This window comes from Pteropus vampyrus, unplaced genomic scaffold (assembly GCF_000151845.1).
Source record: "Pteropus vampyrus isolate Shadow unplaced genomic scaffold, Pvam_2.0 Scaffold273, whole genome shotgun sequence".
Taxonomy (NCBI): domain Eukaryota; kingdom Metazoa; phylum Chordata; class Mammalia; order Chiroptera; family Pteropodidae; genus Pteropus; species Pteropus vampyrus.
In genome coordinates, this window is record NW_011889054.1 from 914,422 (window position 1) to 932,769 (window position 18,348).

At 36.2% G+C, this 18,348-nt stretch overlaps 1 protein-coding gene across 1 annotated transcript in view; it reads right to left on the reverse strand.

The window, feature by feature from the left end:
- LOC105302452 (guanine nucleotide-binding protein G(q) subunit alpha) overlaps nucleotides 1-18,348 on the reverse strand; it is a 284,051-nt gene that overhangs the window by 168,907 nt on the left and 96,796 nt on the right. Inside the window, exon 2 of the mRNA XM_011375494.1 lies at nucleotides 16,210-16,394. Coding sequence (XP_011373796.1) covers nucleotides 16,210-16,356 — 147 coding nt within the window. The 5' untranslated portion in view covers nucleotides 16,357-16,394. The remainder of the gene's footprint in view (nucleotides 1-16,209; nucleotides 16,395-18,348) is intronic.

The following is an 18,348-nucleotide window of genomic DNA, read 5'->3' on the forward strand; positions in this document are numbered from 1 at the left end:
AAAGAAATAAAGGAAACTGCGAATATTAAAAATAATAAAGGACAGGTGATCTAAATCATTTTTAAAAAAATCAATAATCCACCAAATGTTATTAATGATGCATTTTGATCAGACTTAAGAAAAGAGTTTATAAAATCTAAAGTGGGGTAAAAAAAATGAGTACCATATTCTAGATGAAACAGGATAAATTTGATGGAGACTGTGAAATTTCACCCAGCGTTGTCTGTGGTCGCCCTAGAGGGTGTACAAGTTCTGTCTAATCAGCCAGCCAATTTCCTTAACCATGAGACACAGAAACGGAGTTAACTTACTTCATAGCCTCTTTTACTTCACTTACCACCTCAACATGCAATCTTGGAGTTTCTGCTTTAATAATTTTGCAATTTGGCCCAGACCTCAGTATCACACACAGCTCGAAACCAGAGGAGGAAGTAAAATTTGTAGCTGTCACCAGTATCTAGGTAGACATCATAGTCTGTAGGTGGAGATATGAGGAAGTCCAGGAAGGAGAGGCCAGTATCTTAGTCAGAACAAGGGCTAGAAGGTACCATGAGCAATACAGGTCAGGGGTCATTAGGAGAGAGGTCAACTCAGGTCAGTAGGGCCAGGTACTTTCAAATGAGAAGCAGACTGGACATAAAAGATTAAGGTCTGAGGTCCAACTCTACTTAAGTGGGTTTGGTCATAGACATAGAACTCGGGCAGCAAGAATGGAGTTGGCGGTTAAGAAGGCCTTACAAAAGCCTGGGTGTTAGATTCACCTAGAGGTGCCACGTATCTGCTTTGGAAGCCTGAATATCATTTCATCTCACAAAGCCTCAGTTTCCTTTTATTTATGGAAAGGAGAGGACAGTAGCAGGGAATGTGAAGAATAAAATGGGACACTTAGATGTCCTAAGACAGCTGGTTCCCTGGTAGGCACAAATAGCTAAGAGTGAATTCACTCTCATTAAACATTAATTCCCTTCCCTTTCCCCAGGAGCTCAGGGAAACTCTTCCACGCAGGCTCTGTCTGGTTTACAGGAGGGCAAGTGATCCATCCTGAGAGAGAAGGGAATGAAAAGGGGAGGAAGCAAAAAATTTCTGACACTGGCCGTTCTACAACAACCTATCATTAAAGCACAAGTGAATATACTTGTTTTTAAAGGAGACAGGAAAAAAAAAAAATGTCCAAAATTGGACTGGTATCTAACTGCAGCTGCAGAGTTGCATGACTTTGAGAGGTCACCTAAAAATCTGTGCCTCTGTTTCCTCATCTAACAACCAGGCTACATGTATCTTCCATGTTTCACGGAAATACTAAAACAAAACAAAAAATCCCATTAAATCATTTTCAAATTGCAGGCAAAATGTAAAAGCCCTTACAAGGACAGTGATGAGATGACTTTTGACTTTCCGTATCTATTTGGATAATTTGGTAAGCCAGGTCAGACTTGCTGACCTAAGATAAAGCCAACCCCCGTCCCCTGCTAGGCTGAACATTTCCCGGAGCAAGTTCCTAAGAAGACTAATGATACATCCTGCTCTTACTGGGAAAGAGAGTTTCTCCTATTACATTCTGGCATACTTTTGCTTTTGTTTAGTAAATAGCTGACTGCAGAGACCACAAATAATCAATTTCCAGAACACGAAAAGATCTGAGTGATGGAGTTGATGGAAGTTCACACTCGCTTATGTTTTAAAAACAAAGTTTACAAAATAATTAGTTCTTAGGTCAAATAATTAGCAAGTCTTTTGGGGTGACCCACATTAAAGTTGGTACAGGGTAACATTCTTTTACATTTCTTTGACTCCAGATTCTTGAAATATATCAACATATTTGAAAGTGATGCATCAATTATTCAGAACAATGTTCGTGATAGGGTCTCTAAGGAAGCAGCTAGAGTCTATACAGGCTCCTTTCAAAAAAAGACACACAAAGAAAGATACACACACAAACTTGCAAGGAAATGAAATGCAAACTATAAAAAAATGTACGATAGTGAGATAGTGTCAATAGAAAAATTTCTAGTTTGCCTGTAGTATTCTATTGCTCAACTAAAAAAAACTAATCTTCCTAAATGATTTATCATAAAAATGGTGCACATATGTGTTTTCTCTATGTTCAGAAGAATGGCCTTTATTTCAAGAGCTCATTCTCTATTACCAGGAAATAAAATTCAATCAGATATTAAGGATGATGAATACGAAAGTTCCTCTCATTTAACATGGAACTTTAATTAATATTGAGTTATCAGATATATTTACTACATTTGTAACAGTACCATTAGTAAGAATTATATGGTTATCTGTACTGTTTTATTATAATAACAGTAGTTACACTGAAACTATAAAATCACTTCTATGATTATTACTATTATTATAATAATCTGATTATAATCAGGGCTAGGCTACCTTTCTCTAGGCTCAGAGGCTGGGTTCAGATAATCTGCTCAGTAATTAAGCTCCCCAGGTGATATCACATCTTACCAATGTCTGAGAACCACTGTCTCAAGCTCAGACCTACAAATGAAATGCTGGAACATCAAAATTCCTCTTCAGAAGAAGCAGTATGGCCATAATATTTCACATCTGTCAGAAAATTCTATGAGGTAACTGCACGGGGTCACTGGGTATAGACTTGCTTAATCTTACCTATAGGTTGATGATGTAACTTGGAGAGATTTCAAACTGAATTCTTCAGATGTAAATGCCATTCAATACCCCTTTTGCATTTAGGAATTTTCTGCCCAAATGATCCTTGAAGGAGTACTCATCATATGTACTGCCATACTTGTCCATGCTAAAGGAACCAAAGGGACACTATGACGAGCCACATCTGAGAATGAGCACAACATGCCAGCCAGGGATTAAACATATATCTGGCCTAGAGCTTGCTGACACCTACACAGATCTTTGTTCTTTATCGCAACTCACTTTTAAAATGAAATAACCAATGCAAGTGATACACCTGACATAATATCTCCAAAAAAAATAAAATAAGATAATAGCTCCAGTTAAATAATTTGCAAATGTCACAGTCTCTGGAATGAATGAATTTAAAAGGTCTATGGCCAAACAGTTTGAAAAGAAATATATCATTAGTATTAAACAATGTAAATTCAAGTATCACTTTCACCTTTTAGATTGAAAAGACTTAAAACACTAATAAAACTCAGAGGTGGCACGGATGTAGTAAAAACAGGCACAGTCTGCCCCACATTGTAATCTGGTATGATCTTTCATGATGGCAATTTAATAATATTTATCAAAAGCCTTAAAAGTATGTATACATCTTCACTCTGTAATTCCATTTCTAGCAATTTATCCTATAAAGATGTTCATTATAGTACAAGTGAGAAAGCATATCAAAAAAAAGTATTTGTGGTATATATCCAATGAAAACAATCATTATTTATATACAAGTTCACACTCTATAAGCAAAGTGCATGTCTTAAGCTTCTTCTGGCCCTAAGAGAAATAAAAAATTCTTATTTTTAAAAAGTTTAATTTCACATTCATCAAATATCCATGTTATCAGTCAAAGATATAAAGAAGAAATAAAAAAAATGCACATGATCAGAAAACAGAAGTCAAATAAATGGTTGTAAGAATTAATTTAAAAGGCCCATTATCAGCTCTTTTTGTTTAAATTTTTATTCATTTATTCCACAATATTTACTGCATTCGACTGTGAATCAGGCACTAAGCTAGGTACTAAGGACACAGCAGTGAGCAGAGCAGTCTTGCCTCTGGCAGGGGCTGAAATGGTGGAAAAACAGTTGGTGGGGCCGCACAACTCCACCTACTCTTTCTCAGATGGAAATTAAATACGTGTGTCCTGGTGTCAAAGGTGTTTATGGAGTTAAGTACATGAGTTGCCTTTTGGGAATTATGAAGCCCAACTCTGGTTTTAAAATCCAGCCTCATAAACTTACAAATTGAGTGATTTGGGACACACGTTTTAAACATTTTTCATCTGTTTGGAATACTACTAAGTACACCTCCCATTTTTGAGCATGTTAAATACCTGGCATTGCGCAAGGCCCAGAAACACTAGGCAAAAGTTATTTCTCTCCTTTTCCTTCTTTTCTCCTTCCCTTTTCCGCACTGGACTGGCTGCCCTTGGTTGCAAACACACTGGAGTCAAGATAATGAGATACTCTGACTATCAAGGAAGAATCAGTCAATGCTCCTTGATCCTAGCAGTAACAAGGATCCTTCACTTAACATTCCCCACTGTTGCTTACAGTCTAGACCAGCTTAAGTCCTATCAGAGGCCAGGCCACTGCTTCCTGGAAACCACTAGTGTACCTGACAATGGGAACCCATGTCTCATTCTTGGGTCATAGCCTCTTCGATATCTAAATTTAAACAATTTATAATTTCTCCTTAACTATTTTGCACTTTACCCAAAGACCCATACATCTCTCCTGACCCAGCACTTCCTGGGAAGAATTTGACAACAACCATTTAGTAGACACTTAGTCTGATGTTACCATCCTAAAAGTTTTATATCTGTATTCAATCGTTAATGCCCACATTGACTGTATGAAGTGGGTACCTTTATTATCCTCACTTTTCAGATGAGGAAGGCACAACTTAGAAGTTTAGGAATGTCCTTTGGCTGAAATTCTATTAAGGTATAAGTTCTGAGACCTTCTCTCCAAAGGGTAGCCCACTGATGATTTCACATTTCCTCTGGCGATGGAGAGTCAATTATTTCAAATACAGCTCTACTTCAGGCAACTTTGACGTCACCTGGGAGCTTATCAGGAAAGAAAATCTTGGGCATACCCCAGATCCACTGAAATACAACCTGCACATTAACAAGGTGTCCATGTGATTTATATACATGGTGACATTTGAGAGCACTGTTCTAAAATATAAAATCACTGTTTCCAACTTTTTATTCAGTGAGAATGACCCAAAGCTTCCACTGGACTATATGACACCTTTATGTAAATTAGAAAAAGGGATCCCATGTGCACACAGTGTTTGGAAAAAATGATAACGTCAGTGTACAAAAAAAAAGGCAACTATTCCTTGGGGCCACTATTCTCTCCCATGGCTGGGCACAAACTGGACAATATCTACTCAGACCATCTGCAAAATATATGGTGGTATTGGCCATTTTATGCCAATCTCATCTTCTTTGAAGTGAAGTAGTATCTTCATACTGACACTGTACTTGGCCCTGGTAAGGCCAAAATTCCTAAAACTCTGACAGTATTGCTAACACTAAATTTTCCATTATAATATGGAATATGGGATCAAGGTCAATTGAAGTGTAACAGAATCCAAAAGTATTTTAAAACCCAACTTTAGTGAGGGTTTGGCTGCAGTGTTCTATAACCAAAGAGCTACACACTCTTACCCCTTTGCCATGGGCACAGCCTGTTAACAGAAAGTAAAAATGGCTAAAAGAAGGTCAAGAGAATGAAGACTAGGCTAGTCTTCAGGACTGCACAATCACCTGAATTGCTGAACTCTTATCACAGAATCACTGGAAGTTCACCACCTCCCAGACATGTCAATGTCTACTGTCAACACAGTCTTCTTTTTAGTTCAAACCATTAGACTTTTTACCACAGAGGATGTGTGTACATCCAAAGAAGCAGATAACCCACCGACGATTCCAGTACTCTTGTACAACTCAGCAGCGATACCAACTTTCTTGATATAAGCCAATAATGCCACTCCTCTAAGTCATTTTTCATTTTAAACAAATAATACAAGATTATAGAAAACTGCATAATCATCATACAAAGTACTGGTGGCAACAACTTAAAGCTATCTTCTTAGCAGATTCACTTCAAGAAACATAAAATCAGGAAAATAAATGTGTTCAAAGTATAAGTTTACAACAGATTAGCCAAAATTAATAATCACAGCTTTTAACGAAGTATTTTTTTCAGCTCTTGAAAGGTGTCATAATATAATAGAACACAAAAATGTCGTTATTTTTTAAAGTACATTTGCTTGCTGATATTTGTGTTTGGATATATGTACACCTGTTCATGAAGATTATGAACATACTAACTTATACTATTTAAAAGCATAATTATGTAGCAAGTATAATTGATTTAGGGCAAAATGACATGGTTTCTCAGAAGTAATAAGATTTTAGGCTTTGATACACGTGACTTAGGTAAGCAATACTGCTACTTTGTCAAATATTAAGGAAGGCCTACTGTAAATATCTCCATAAACAAAAAGTAAGCCCAGAACTGAAATTATTCCTTCGGTGGGGTGAGAATGAGAAGGAACAGTACCAGGTACCCTCACCAGATCCCTTCAGGCTTCATTAAGCATTCACTTTCCTTCGTTCCAACAGATACGTTCTGACTCTCTAATTGAAAGTAGATGGACTATCTTAAAATTAAAGGGGAAAATTATGCATTACTTGGTTAAAAAAATAAGTATTTATGTGATGCTTTGCCAGGAGTTAACCAAGAACAGCCAAATGACCAGATTCACAACTTCCTACTCAATCAAGTGTGTTAAACTATGACACGTGTATTTAATATGGTGGCTGTCAGTCCCCGGACCTTCAAGGTCTGAGGGTTGAAAGGGGTTTAGAGGGAGACTGCTTAAGCAGAGTTCTCTCATGTGTTTGGACGAATGAGTAATGTTCCTTAAACTGCTTACTATTTTCTTTTTTTAAAAAACAGCCAAATTAGTTTATGTTGACCAGTACATAAGAGATAGTTTTTTGTTCATTCATTCAACAGAGTAGAACAGTGTGCTAAATACTGTGCTAATTTAAATAATTAAAGCCCAGTCTCTACCCTCAAGTGTAAATTTTCTTCCTTTCACCAATTTTAAACAATGACAGACACATGAGATGAGTTACTTCCAGATGAGATGGGCTGCGAAGCAGACTGGCCACTGGTAAGCTGAGGAAACGTTACCTGAAGACAGTTGTTATATATGTACAACATGGAGAAGATGCTGGTCTTCATCAGCTTTATCCCCACATATATAAACAGGGTCCAAAGGTCATTTCTAATGCACAAGACAATAATCACGCAGGAATATGTGTATATATATACAACTGTGTGTGGATACCTTTGTCTACAGTTCTGCCTGTGCTTTATACCCCTACTTCAACAAAATAAAGTACTTTCCAATATCTCAAGACATAAATAAATAAGAAATTTATGCGATAGGGCAAAATCAGCTTGCATAACCCTCTTTCTTACCTGACTATAGCCCGTTCACTCAGCCAGACTTAGAAGGTCTATTTCTACAATAGTTGGAGACCACAAAACAAAAAAGAAAATCTAGGTGAGCCTGTTCATTCCCTCTAAAATGCTATAGATAGTGAAAATATGAAATCAGAAAGGATTCTGGTCCCAAATCAGCCAAGTTAGTAGAACCCCATTGCACTCATAGTCCAGCCACCACTCTTGTTAAAGGAAATGCTAAAGTGAGAGAACACATGACCCCACTGAATAATGACAAAGCCACATAGCAGCTCCATCATCCCTTATAAATGAAATATCTGAAAATAAAAATGTCACGTTATTAATCTAGGAAAAAAGGAGTCCTCTACTGAGCTAAGCAGCCAACATAGACTGAATAAGGAAATAAATTGAGGCCCCAAGAAAGGAAAGATGTTTGTGTTATAAAGAGCAATTACTACATTTGGATTCACTCTGGGAAATCTACCCATTAGTTAAAGAAATATTCTTAAAGTTACCTTAAATTTAAAGTAAATAAATTCAGCTCTTGTACAATCTTAAAGAAGAAAACCAAAGCTGAATGACTGATACTGTACAGTATAAAATTCACTGCAAAGCTCGGGATATACAACATAGTGTTGACACAAAGATACACAAAATAGACCAATGGATCAGAGTAGAGAGTTGAGAAACTCATACACACATTCACTTGATTTGTAACAAAGGTGGCAGACATGGTATTACATTGGGTAAAGGATGGTATTTCCAGTAAATGAGTTAGGTTAATTAGATATCCATATGGGAAAAAAAAGGGTGAGCACCTTCACCACCTCGCATCATACTCTACAATCTATCTGAAGTGGATTTTAGATCTGAATGTAAAGTGTAAAACAACAAAGAATTAAAAATAAGAGACAATAGGTTATCTATATGACATTAAAGTAGGCAGAGATTACTTCAAAAGGATACAAAAAGTACTAATCAGAAGGAGGAACAAACGATAAACTAGACTTACTATAATTAAAAACTGCTTTTCACTAAAAGAACCAAGAAGAAAACAAAAATTAAGCCATATCTTTAATATATAAAGAATGCCCGCAAAACAATAAGAAATCAGAAAACACAATAGAAAAAAAAAGTAAAAGTATTTTATAAAAGATAGCCAAATGGCCATTAAACATACGAAAAGGTACTCAACGTGCCTACTTATCAAGTAAATGGAAATTAAAACAACAGCGTAATACCGCAATCCAGCCACCAGAATAGCTAAAACAAAAAGATTAATAAGATCAAGTGTTGTCAAGAATATGGAGCAACTAGAACTTTCATACTCGGCTGGCGGAAGTATAAATTGGTACGATCATTCTGGAAAATTCTTCGGTAGCATCTCCATATTGACACTGATCAGATGTATACCTTCTGACTCAGTGATTTCAAATCTTAGGTACATACCCCAAAGAAATGTATGTTTATGTTTACCAAAAGACAGATACAGGAATATTTATATTGGCATTATTTATAATAGCCCCAAACACCCAAACTTACATTAACAACAGGATATATAAACAAATGGTATCATATGCATAAAACAGAATACTATTCAACTGTGCCGTTCAGTAGAGTAGCTACTAGACACATAAATTTAAATGTAAATTCAAAAGATTAAATAAAAGTAAAAACAGTTCCTGTCACACTAGCCACATATGGGTTCAACGGCCACATGTGGTTAGTGGCCACTGTGTTGCACAGCACAGACATAAAGCATTTTCATAAAGTTCTATGTGGGTATTGCTATTATGGAGCAATGAGAATAAATGCATTACAATTACAAGTAACAACATGGGTGAATTCCACAAATGTAATGTTGAGTGAAATAAACCAGATACAAAAGAACATATAGTTTATGCTTCTATACACACAAAGTCCAAAAACTCACAAAAATAATCTATGTTATGAGAAGTCAGGATGGTGGTCACTTTTTAGGGGTTGGAAATATAAACAAGAAGGGAGTATGAGAAGACCACTGAACCTCTGGTCATTTTGATTCAGATCAACAGATACAGATGCAAATGTGCTCACAATGGTAAAATACATGCACTTGATACTGATGATGTGTGTACTTTTTTGCATATAAAAATTTCCAAGAGAGACAGACAGACAGACAGAGAAGAAAGCAGCCTTAGTCTATTGTTGAAGTCTTTCTTTGTTTCAGAGTCCCCTCTGATGAAACTAAACTCAAGTTACTCATCCTGGATAAAGGATAGCATGCCTTGGGATTATGGATTAATTTCAGCCAAAAAAAAAAAAAAAAGGATAAAAAATCTCATATTCATCATCTTTTTTTACATGGCTGGAAGGGGTATAAAATGAATATAGAACTGCAATCAAACACAGAGTAAAGAGAAGAAAATGTGGCTAGAAAGTATTTGCAAGATATTAAAAGAGAAAGGAAAGTAGATATTCAAAGGGATTTTTGAAGTTATTAGTATTAGGGAATCAGTGGTGACTCAACTCCCAACCAGAGTCCTAGAGAGAGGGAAGAGGTGATTGATGGATCATGTCAGTCATGAAAAGTTTCTAGATTTCTTTAGACAATTTATTAGAAAGAAAACTCTAAAAGATTTATAGAAGCAGGAGTAGAAAGTGTCCCTATGAAAAAGTGCTGGCTGTCTTTGGTGGCTAGTCACCAATGCAATTAAAATAAGTATCACTAAACAATACCTACGAACCCTTCATCTGATTTTGAACCTTAAACACTGTTTAAAAAAAACAAAAACAAAAAACAAACAACCTACATAGATGTAAATATTATAATCACTTATGATATTGAGATGCAAAGAAAAATCTCCATTGGGCTAGAGACCATCGTCGAAATGAATCTGTTGTTTACTATCCTTTTTTTCTATAATTTTTATAAGTGCTCTGGAATGGACAAAGTTCCAGAAAGGCAGGAGCTTTAAATTATAACCAAATAACTTTAACAACGGATTTGTCTCTATTAGAATTTTGGAATCAGAGAATCGGCACAAGAGACAGCGCTGAGAAGGATTTCCGAAGTTGTCTAGTTCATCCCTTGTCTTATTTCTGCAACATTTCCTTAAAGAATCTCACATGTTAAAAATACATTCTATTTTTGAACACATCCAGATAAGGAGATTTCTCTATCTCCCTTGGTATCCCATTTCAATGACTGTCACTTCGAAGAAAGTTTTCCTTAAAAACCTCCTAAATCTAGTCATACTGTTTAAATTATTTTCTGTTTATTTTATTCTGAATAAAGATGGAAGATTAATAGTATTCATTCTCCTCATGATGACAATTTATTTTATAACTTCCAAACTCTTTTTTTTTATTTATAAGATATTTTTCACATCCGTTATCTATTTAACCCTATTATTATCTGTCCCATTTTACAGATGAGGAAATTCAGGCTTAGAGAAGAAAGAAATTTAGGCTTAGGAAGGAAATGTGACAAACTGAAGGTTACTCAACTATTCAGTGCTTGGGCTCAAACTCAGTTACTTACTTCATAAATAACTGTTACTAAATCACTAACCCCTGAACCTCCTCCTGCACCCCCACACTGAACAAGCCCAGAAGAAGCAACTGTTCTTTAGGACAGGCTTAGAAAATGCTGAGCAAAATTGGAGGGTTTGCTTCTACAGAGAATCCACATGTCACTTTATCCTCTAAATTGACAGTGTGATTTTGCAGTGAATAATTGTGATTTGTGCATCATTCCTCTTCTTCTACTAACTGTACCCAGAGTCCCCTCAGGGACTGTCAATCAAATTGCCCAGCTTTGTCCAGAGAGCTAGCACAGAATCCAGGGTACACCAATCGGGCAAGTTTTTCCAGGAATTTGAATTTTGAGTAAAGTCAAAGAAGACTGAAAACAGCCAGAATTCATCTGTCTCACAGAGAAGTTCTCCAGACCCGTCCTGGTTTCCAAGAGCTAGTCCTTCAGCTTCTCCTCAATTCTTGGAGTGAACTCATAATCCCACAAATTCTCTTTCTACTTAAGTCAGCCAGTTTTGGCTTCTGTTGCTTGCAAGCAGAGAACCTTGACCAATACGACTCTTCAGAGGAACAGATTAAAATATATGCTGATTAACTTCTGCTTTTACGATGTGCTTATTAAACTGGTGAGAAATATTAAAATGAAATCTCTTAGCATTTTATAAACTAAAAAAAATTCCTCATGTTGAAAAAAGTACAGTAATTTCCTATTCAACTGATCAAAGACAGGAATAAGTTGGCAAGTTCTTCAGAATCCTGCTATCTCTTGAAAATGGCTTCTGCTATCTTAGATTTCTTCAACAAATACAGAAAATTCAGGAAGTTGTAAATGGTATTTAACGATACTTTCCCTGTGACACATCCTCTCTTAAAGAGTTCAGAGAGGACGAGAGGAACTGTAGCAACATGTCCTCTCGGCCTCTACACTCAGGAGAAAAGGAAACACAGGTGTCAGGACTGCATACTCCTGGCTAGTTAGTCAAAGGCAGCTGCAGCCTAAGTGCTAAATGAGCCCCAGTCATCAGGACTAACAAGTCTAAAATCATAAACTAGAATAGAAAAAAGGTGACGTTACCTACTCAGCATTAACTCACAGCTCAGTTCTATGCGATAACTATCTAGAGTTCACTTCTTAAAGAAGCACTGCATCAGATTCCTTTCTCTTCTTCAGATTGGCAAAGAGACCTGAGGCCTGTCAATACTTTGAAACTGCCACAAGAATACCCTGATTTCACAGTTCACAGAAATTACAAGGCAATGATAAAGAGTTCCAGGATCTATATATCTGGAGCAATCTGCTCAATGAACAAAAGGTCCTATAACACTGTGGTATGTTGCGGAGGAGACAAGGACTATAAAACCAGAAACTTGCTTACCATAAGGTAATTTGCAATGTGACTGAGAAAATAAGGTATGTGCCTGTGAAATAAAAGCAGGCAATGAAGGAAGAATGGCAACTGCCGGGTATAGGCAGTAAGTACACAAAACTGAAGGGTCAAAACCTTGTGATCTACTTCCCCACATAGATCTTCAAGACAGTTCTTAGCTATGTTAACACAGAAACTATTCACCTCTTCCTTTTTGTTAAGAGCTGATTTCAGCACCAAAGGAAAGAATAATCAGGAAAACACGTCTATATAAGACAGGAAACCAAAAAATAATGTGATGAAAATTCTCTTTTGGAAAATAAGGAATGACACAGTAGTCTCACAGTTGAATGCCTTGTACCTAGTAGAGGCTTAAACATATCTTTTGATTTGACTAAGTGACAAATATTTAATCCTTTTAATACCAGCTATCAACAGTTGTGTTTAGGGAAACGGCAATATTTAGAAATAAACCCTAGATCACATACATTCAGAAGAGTCCTCAAACGTGTTCTCTCACTTGGACTGAGTCCAAGCAGCTCACCTATAAACATTACTTGTTTAGCAAAGAAAGTCCAAGGACAGGATAGCAGATACATAGTCAGGGAAGAATTCATCTTTATTTTGGTAAAATTTTGGAATTTATTACAAGCCACTCCTGAACTAGTGCCCTAGAACACTAAGTAAGGTCTACGAAAAGTCATGCAATATCATGCCACCATCTGGGACAGAGATTGTGGCCTAGACTCCCCCTCACCACTATGCTAGCCCCTAACTACAACTTTTAATCCAATGTAGTAATACTTACACAGTAGAAAAAGAAATTCCGATATTCTGGTATGGCATTCCATAGCTAGAACAAATTTCACGGCAAACAAAACTGTGAGCAATTTCCCAGTTAAGAACAGGCCACATCACGTGTAAGTTATGCTTTACCTAATAAAATATATGAACTCAGAAATAAGTACAGATAGGCTGGACAATACTGAAAAGTGTTTGTTTTTATTTATGCTACTACTGTAGATTATGGCCAATGTGGCACTAGGTACAAAGCTTTTTAAAAAATGAAATGGTTATTTATTTTATATCTTTAGTGCTATGAAATAACATAAATCACAATGCATTACTTCCCAGTAATTGCTAATAAAATGCATACTAAATACTTTAAACTATTTATAAAATATAAACCACTGTAACCAAAAACTTCTGTAAAAAATTCTAAACAAAACATAAAATGTTATTATTAAGTAAGTATCATAGACAAGAAAATAACATCGAGACTTATTAGCCTAGATTCAAAACCTTTCATAATAAGCACATCGTAAACCATATTTTGGTTCTTATTTTCTAGTTCTCCTCTAGAAGAATTCTGCTCAAGGTAAACTGACCAATTTAATTTATACACTGTATGCACATTCCTTTTTCTAAACATTTAGTTCAAGCATTCCTCCTCTCCAGTGTGCCCCTCCCTCAGCTAGTCCCTGCCTCTTCCTGAATTGTAAATTCCTGCCTATTCCTGATTAAACTCTGAATCTCCAAAAGCACATTGCATTTATTCTCTTATGCACATAAAACAATGTTGACAGCTATTTGCTGATTTAAGTCATCAGCTCAACAACTCTGGGGACAGAAGAGGTCAAGACTTTCAGTTGTTTAAGCTTACAAAGCATTTACCAATTCATAAAACAAGAATTTTCTGAGCCTCTACTATGTACAAGATACTATGTTAGGGACAAGGATGACTACCAAGATGGAACTGGCACAGTTACTTTCAAGGAGTTTAGAATCTAGACAGGAAATGAGATCAATACACAAATCATCATAATTAATACAAGCAAGACAATTATAAATACTCCACTATGGGTTCTGCTAAAGGACGGTGGGATTACTTAGTACTATGAGGGAGAGTAGAAAAGAACATTAGGAGGAAGAGGCAGTTGGGTGGAACAGGAAGGAGAAAACAAAATTCCTTAACAAGCATTAACAAAGGCAAGGAATGGGAAGAGCTCAGGAACTTAATGGATAAAGTGAGGGGAATGCAATGAGTTAGAATATATATATGTTGTAGTGAAAATGGAATAAATGCGAAAGTAATTTACAGTATGAATTAAAGGGGATTAAACATATTGAAGAATTCAAGGTCAGCGGACAATAATGTCACTATTTTAGGCAGTATTTAAAGTAACCAAAAGATGTGGGAAGATTTCACAGGATAATTTTATCTGAGAAAAATTGTATAATATAACTTTTTATGATGTTGATTGCTAACTGAATCAACATAGTAAAGTCTACTTAACTATAACTGATATAAAGAGCTCAAATAATGCATATTGTTAAATATTCTTCAATGTGTTGCTGTATGAATAAGGTATAAATTCCACTCCACCTTCTACATCTACATAACAATGATTTCGATATGAAAATCTAACATCTACATGACAGTGATCTACATGTGGAAATCTAACATCAAGGCAAGAACCTGAAGGATTCTTCTGGAGCATCTAAGAAAGATGATTTTTTGGTATAATTTACAAAGATTATACTATATTTTAAGGTGTAAGCTGGCAACACATATCAATCATACCACATGACTGGAAACTCAGCCAGAATTCATTAGATTGCCATGTTATCAATCAAATATAGATTGGTAAAGTCACTGGTATTTAAAAAAAAAAAAAAATCCCGCAACAGAATTGTCTCACAACTGCAATAAAACAAGCATGCCACCTATTTCAGAAACTCATTACACTGAGATTTCTTAGGGACAAAATAACACTGATCCTTTAAAATTCAGACTGCTGAGAATTCCAGGCAGCCTCATCTGAGTTGGGCGGCATACTCCCAGGCTCATAAAAGGTTCATGCCCAGATCTTTTCACTCTTGAGAACAGAAGCAGGAAGGATTATTTGTGGAGGGTCTCTATGTTATTTGGAAAATAAGAACACTACGTGTGAGAGTATCAGATAAGAAATAGCCAATTAATTTCAAGGAATCATCTAAGAAACAGAAATCTCTGATTTTAAGATTATTTGTACAGTCAGATGCTTCTAGATAGTAACAGAAGTGAAGGTGCACAAAATTGCTTTATTTTACCTATGATTCATTTTTGTGAGTTAAATCTCAGTTTATGAGTCATACTGGGCATGCCAACTCCTTGCTATTACCTATTAATCCTGGTATATGGAAATATCCTTGAGTGTAGATTATCAAGAGTACTAAGAGAATGAAACTTCTGATTGAAGGCCCTAAAATACTGCTGGTACAAATGTGGTGTTTTGTCAACAAGAGGTGAGGTTTTACCAGCTTGCTCTAAGATCGACAACTACACGCCCCAAGGATCAAAGACTGCATCCATTGGGGGCCTCTGCACAGGTGTCACTCCCTGGTGTAACTTCCTGTGGGGCAACTGAAGCATCACTCAAACCTGGAGCCACCATCATACGCGCCAATCTTGTTTGGCATCACGTATCTATAATATTTGGAGTGTGAGTGATTACAACATTTGTTTCCACCGGAATAAAAAACTCCGTTTCCTGTTTCAACTAAGAGATAATGCTGGATATTGGAAATGTTTGTTTTCTAAAAAGCTGACAATTTAGATCTTCCTAACCCTTTCTCAAGTGATTTTAGAAGTTTCCATGACTTTAACACAATTGCAGAGAAACGCGTTTGAAAGGTTATTGGAAGTGACAGATGGACCTATTTTGAAATAAAATTAAGCCTATGGTACTATTGAAAGGAAGTCACGAAATCCAAAATTAAACTGGACAGACTGGTCTTAAGCTGTTTTTGTTCTTTTTTCAAAGAACTATAAAGAGTGGGAGGTTGAAGCAAGGCCACTGCCTCATCTCTGAATTCCCTCATTTTGGTCAGTTTGTCTTGAATTTACAAACTGTTTCCTTAATGGAATGTGCACCCTTAAATTTTAAACTTCCACATATTTATTGCTAAGAACACAACTCTAATTTTTTATATATGTCACTTCAAAGATTTAAGAAAAAAACATTTATAATAACTTACTGAACCATTAAAAGATTCATTTAAGAGATGAAAAAATGTACATTTCAAAAAACCCCACTATGAATCCCAGACACGTGAAGAGACCATTTGCACTATGGACAGCTTTGCCGGCGGTTCCCATGAGGAGCCAGGCCTACCTTATTGTGCTCGTACTTGTAGGGGATCTTGAGCGTGTCCATGGCTCTGATCATAGCCTGCATGGCCGTGAAGATGTTCTGATACACCAGCTTGGTGAAGCCCCTTTTGTCTTCATCGGAGTATCCCGACCCGTGGATGATTCTCATTTGCTTGATAAACGTACTCTTGCCACTCTCTCCTGTCCCTGAAAGATGGACAACAGCAGCTAGTCAGACCACGACACCTTCTCACAGTTCCCAGACAACTCAACTAGAAATGGTGGCCCAGAATTGGCATTTCCCAGTGGCCTGCATCACAGGAGAGTGGCATTGCTAGAGGTGGAAATGCCACCTGCAGTGAACACTTGGCCAAATTAGAGGGATGACAGTCCATTTCAGAGGCAGAGGAGCTTAAAAAAAACCCTGTCACTTCTTTGGAAGCCACTCAGCATGAATTTTGATAGTGATTTGTAACCATGTATCTTCTAAGAAACACAATGAAAACAGAGTCTTTTGAATAGAATAAACCCTTGATAAAGCTCTCTTCCCTGGAGAATATCTGAAAAGTTTCCAGAAGGCTGGGTTATTTAGGCAGGATTTGAATCTGGAAGTGACAATGCACTTACACAAATGCTGTTCGGAGAGTAATAAGAGAAAAATACCTAAAGTTTTCTAGACATTTTCTTCTTATTTTAAAATGGGGTATACAGAGAGTATAGTATCCAGATAGAAATGAGGATTTTTCTGGACAGCAATTGCACTGATTGCTAGGGGGTTTGGTTGACTGATTATTCCAAGGAATAACCTAGTTCAGAATTACTATAGTGACTTTCCTTCCTTCTGCCCATTCTTGATAAATAACATGGCACAGAAATTTATTTTTACTGGATTTTTTCTTCTGTTCTGTCTCATTTTTCCCTTCAATATTCTTTTTCTGGTACCATAAACCTGAAGTTAATCTCTAACAAAGCTACAAATGTCTGTGGGAAGAAGGAAAGATGGAAAGATGATATCATTTCACTGACTGACAGTATATTTCTTCTACAGGGAATATAAAACTATGAATCTAAAAATCTTCCTCTTTCTAAATGTTAATTGACTTTTTTTATATATGTCATTTCATTTCTGAATTACTTCTCACTCACTTTTGAATTTCCTTGAGATTTCCAAAACAATAAATGTCTTTGTCTTCCCTTAACAATGTGAGAAAAAGTTAGAAGTACCAATTTAGATATTAAAGATGGAAGAATACGATAATAAAACACAGATGACTTTATGACCAGTGTCCTTACTGCCATTTCCTATCGAGGGGGGAGAGGTGGGGTGGAAAAGGAGAACTAAAACCAAGACTACAACATCTACCCTAATTTCATTTTTCTGGTGGTTGGATTTCATTACTATCTTTACAAACAATCACAAAAATTCAAATAAGTATTACAGTTTTCATAGAAGTACTCTTAAGTGAGTACAGATGTCTTGGTAAACACAGAAGTCTCACACAGTTACAATGAAAGACTATTCCTAGTCCCATAGTTCTGCAGTTGCCAATTCCTTTATCATTTCCACATGACTTTTAATAAAGTGATCTGGAATTCCTTGAAATATAAAGTTAACACTGCAATGTGAATGCTATCAACCCATTTTAACAAGCTTAATCCAAAGAGTTGAAAATATTTTATAATCCCAACCAAGAACACTGGACAAAAAGGAAAAGTATCTAAAAAGTAGCATCTCTAGTAGAAATAATGCTATAAAATTGTTTCTCATTACTGATCAACAATTTGTAGAAAGAAATTAGTATCTTGACCAAGCAGTTCAAAATACGTGGGGGGAAAAATCTAGATTGTGTCTTTGGGTATTATCCTTATCACAGAGCCGACCGCTCTGAGGGCCCAACTCTAGACATAATCATCAAATCAAATCTCTGCCAGTTTTTTCCACAACAAAAACAATAAATCTTAGCGTGTGAGGTTAACGGTATGAGGAGAAAAGGAAAGAGAATCAGGCAACAGGGTCTCTTTCTCTTGGCTATCTGAGAAGCTCTGTATACTCATCTTCTCAAAAATAAAATAAAATAAAAAAAATAAAGGCAAAAAAGTAGGAGACGAAATATAAACTAGACTGGCTAGTGATTCATTTAAGTCTTGCTAGGCAAGAACC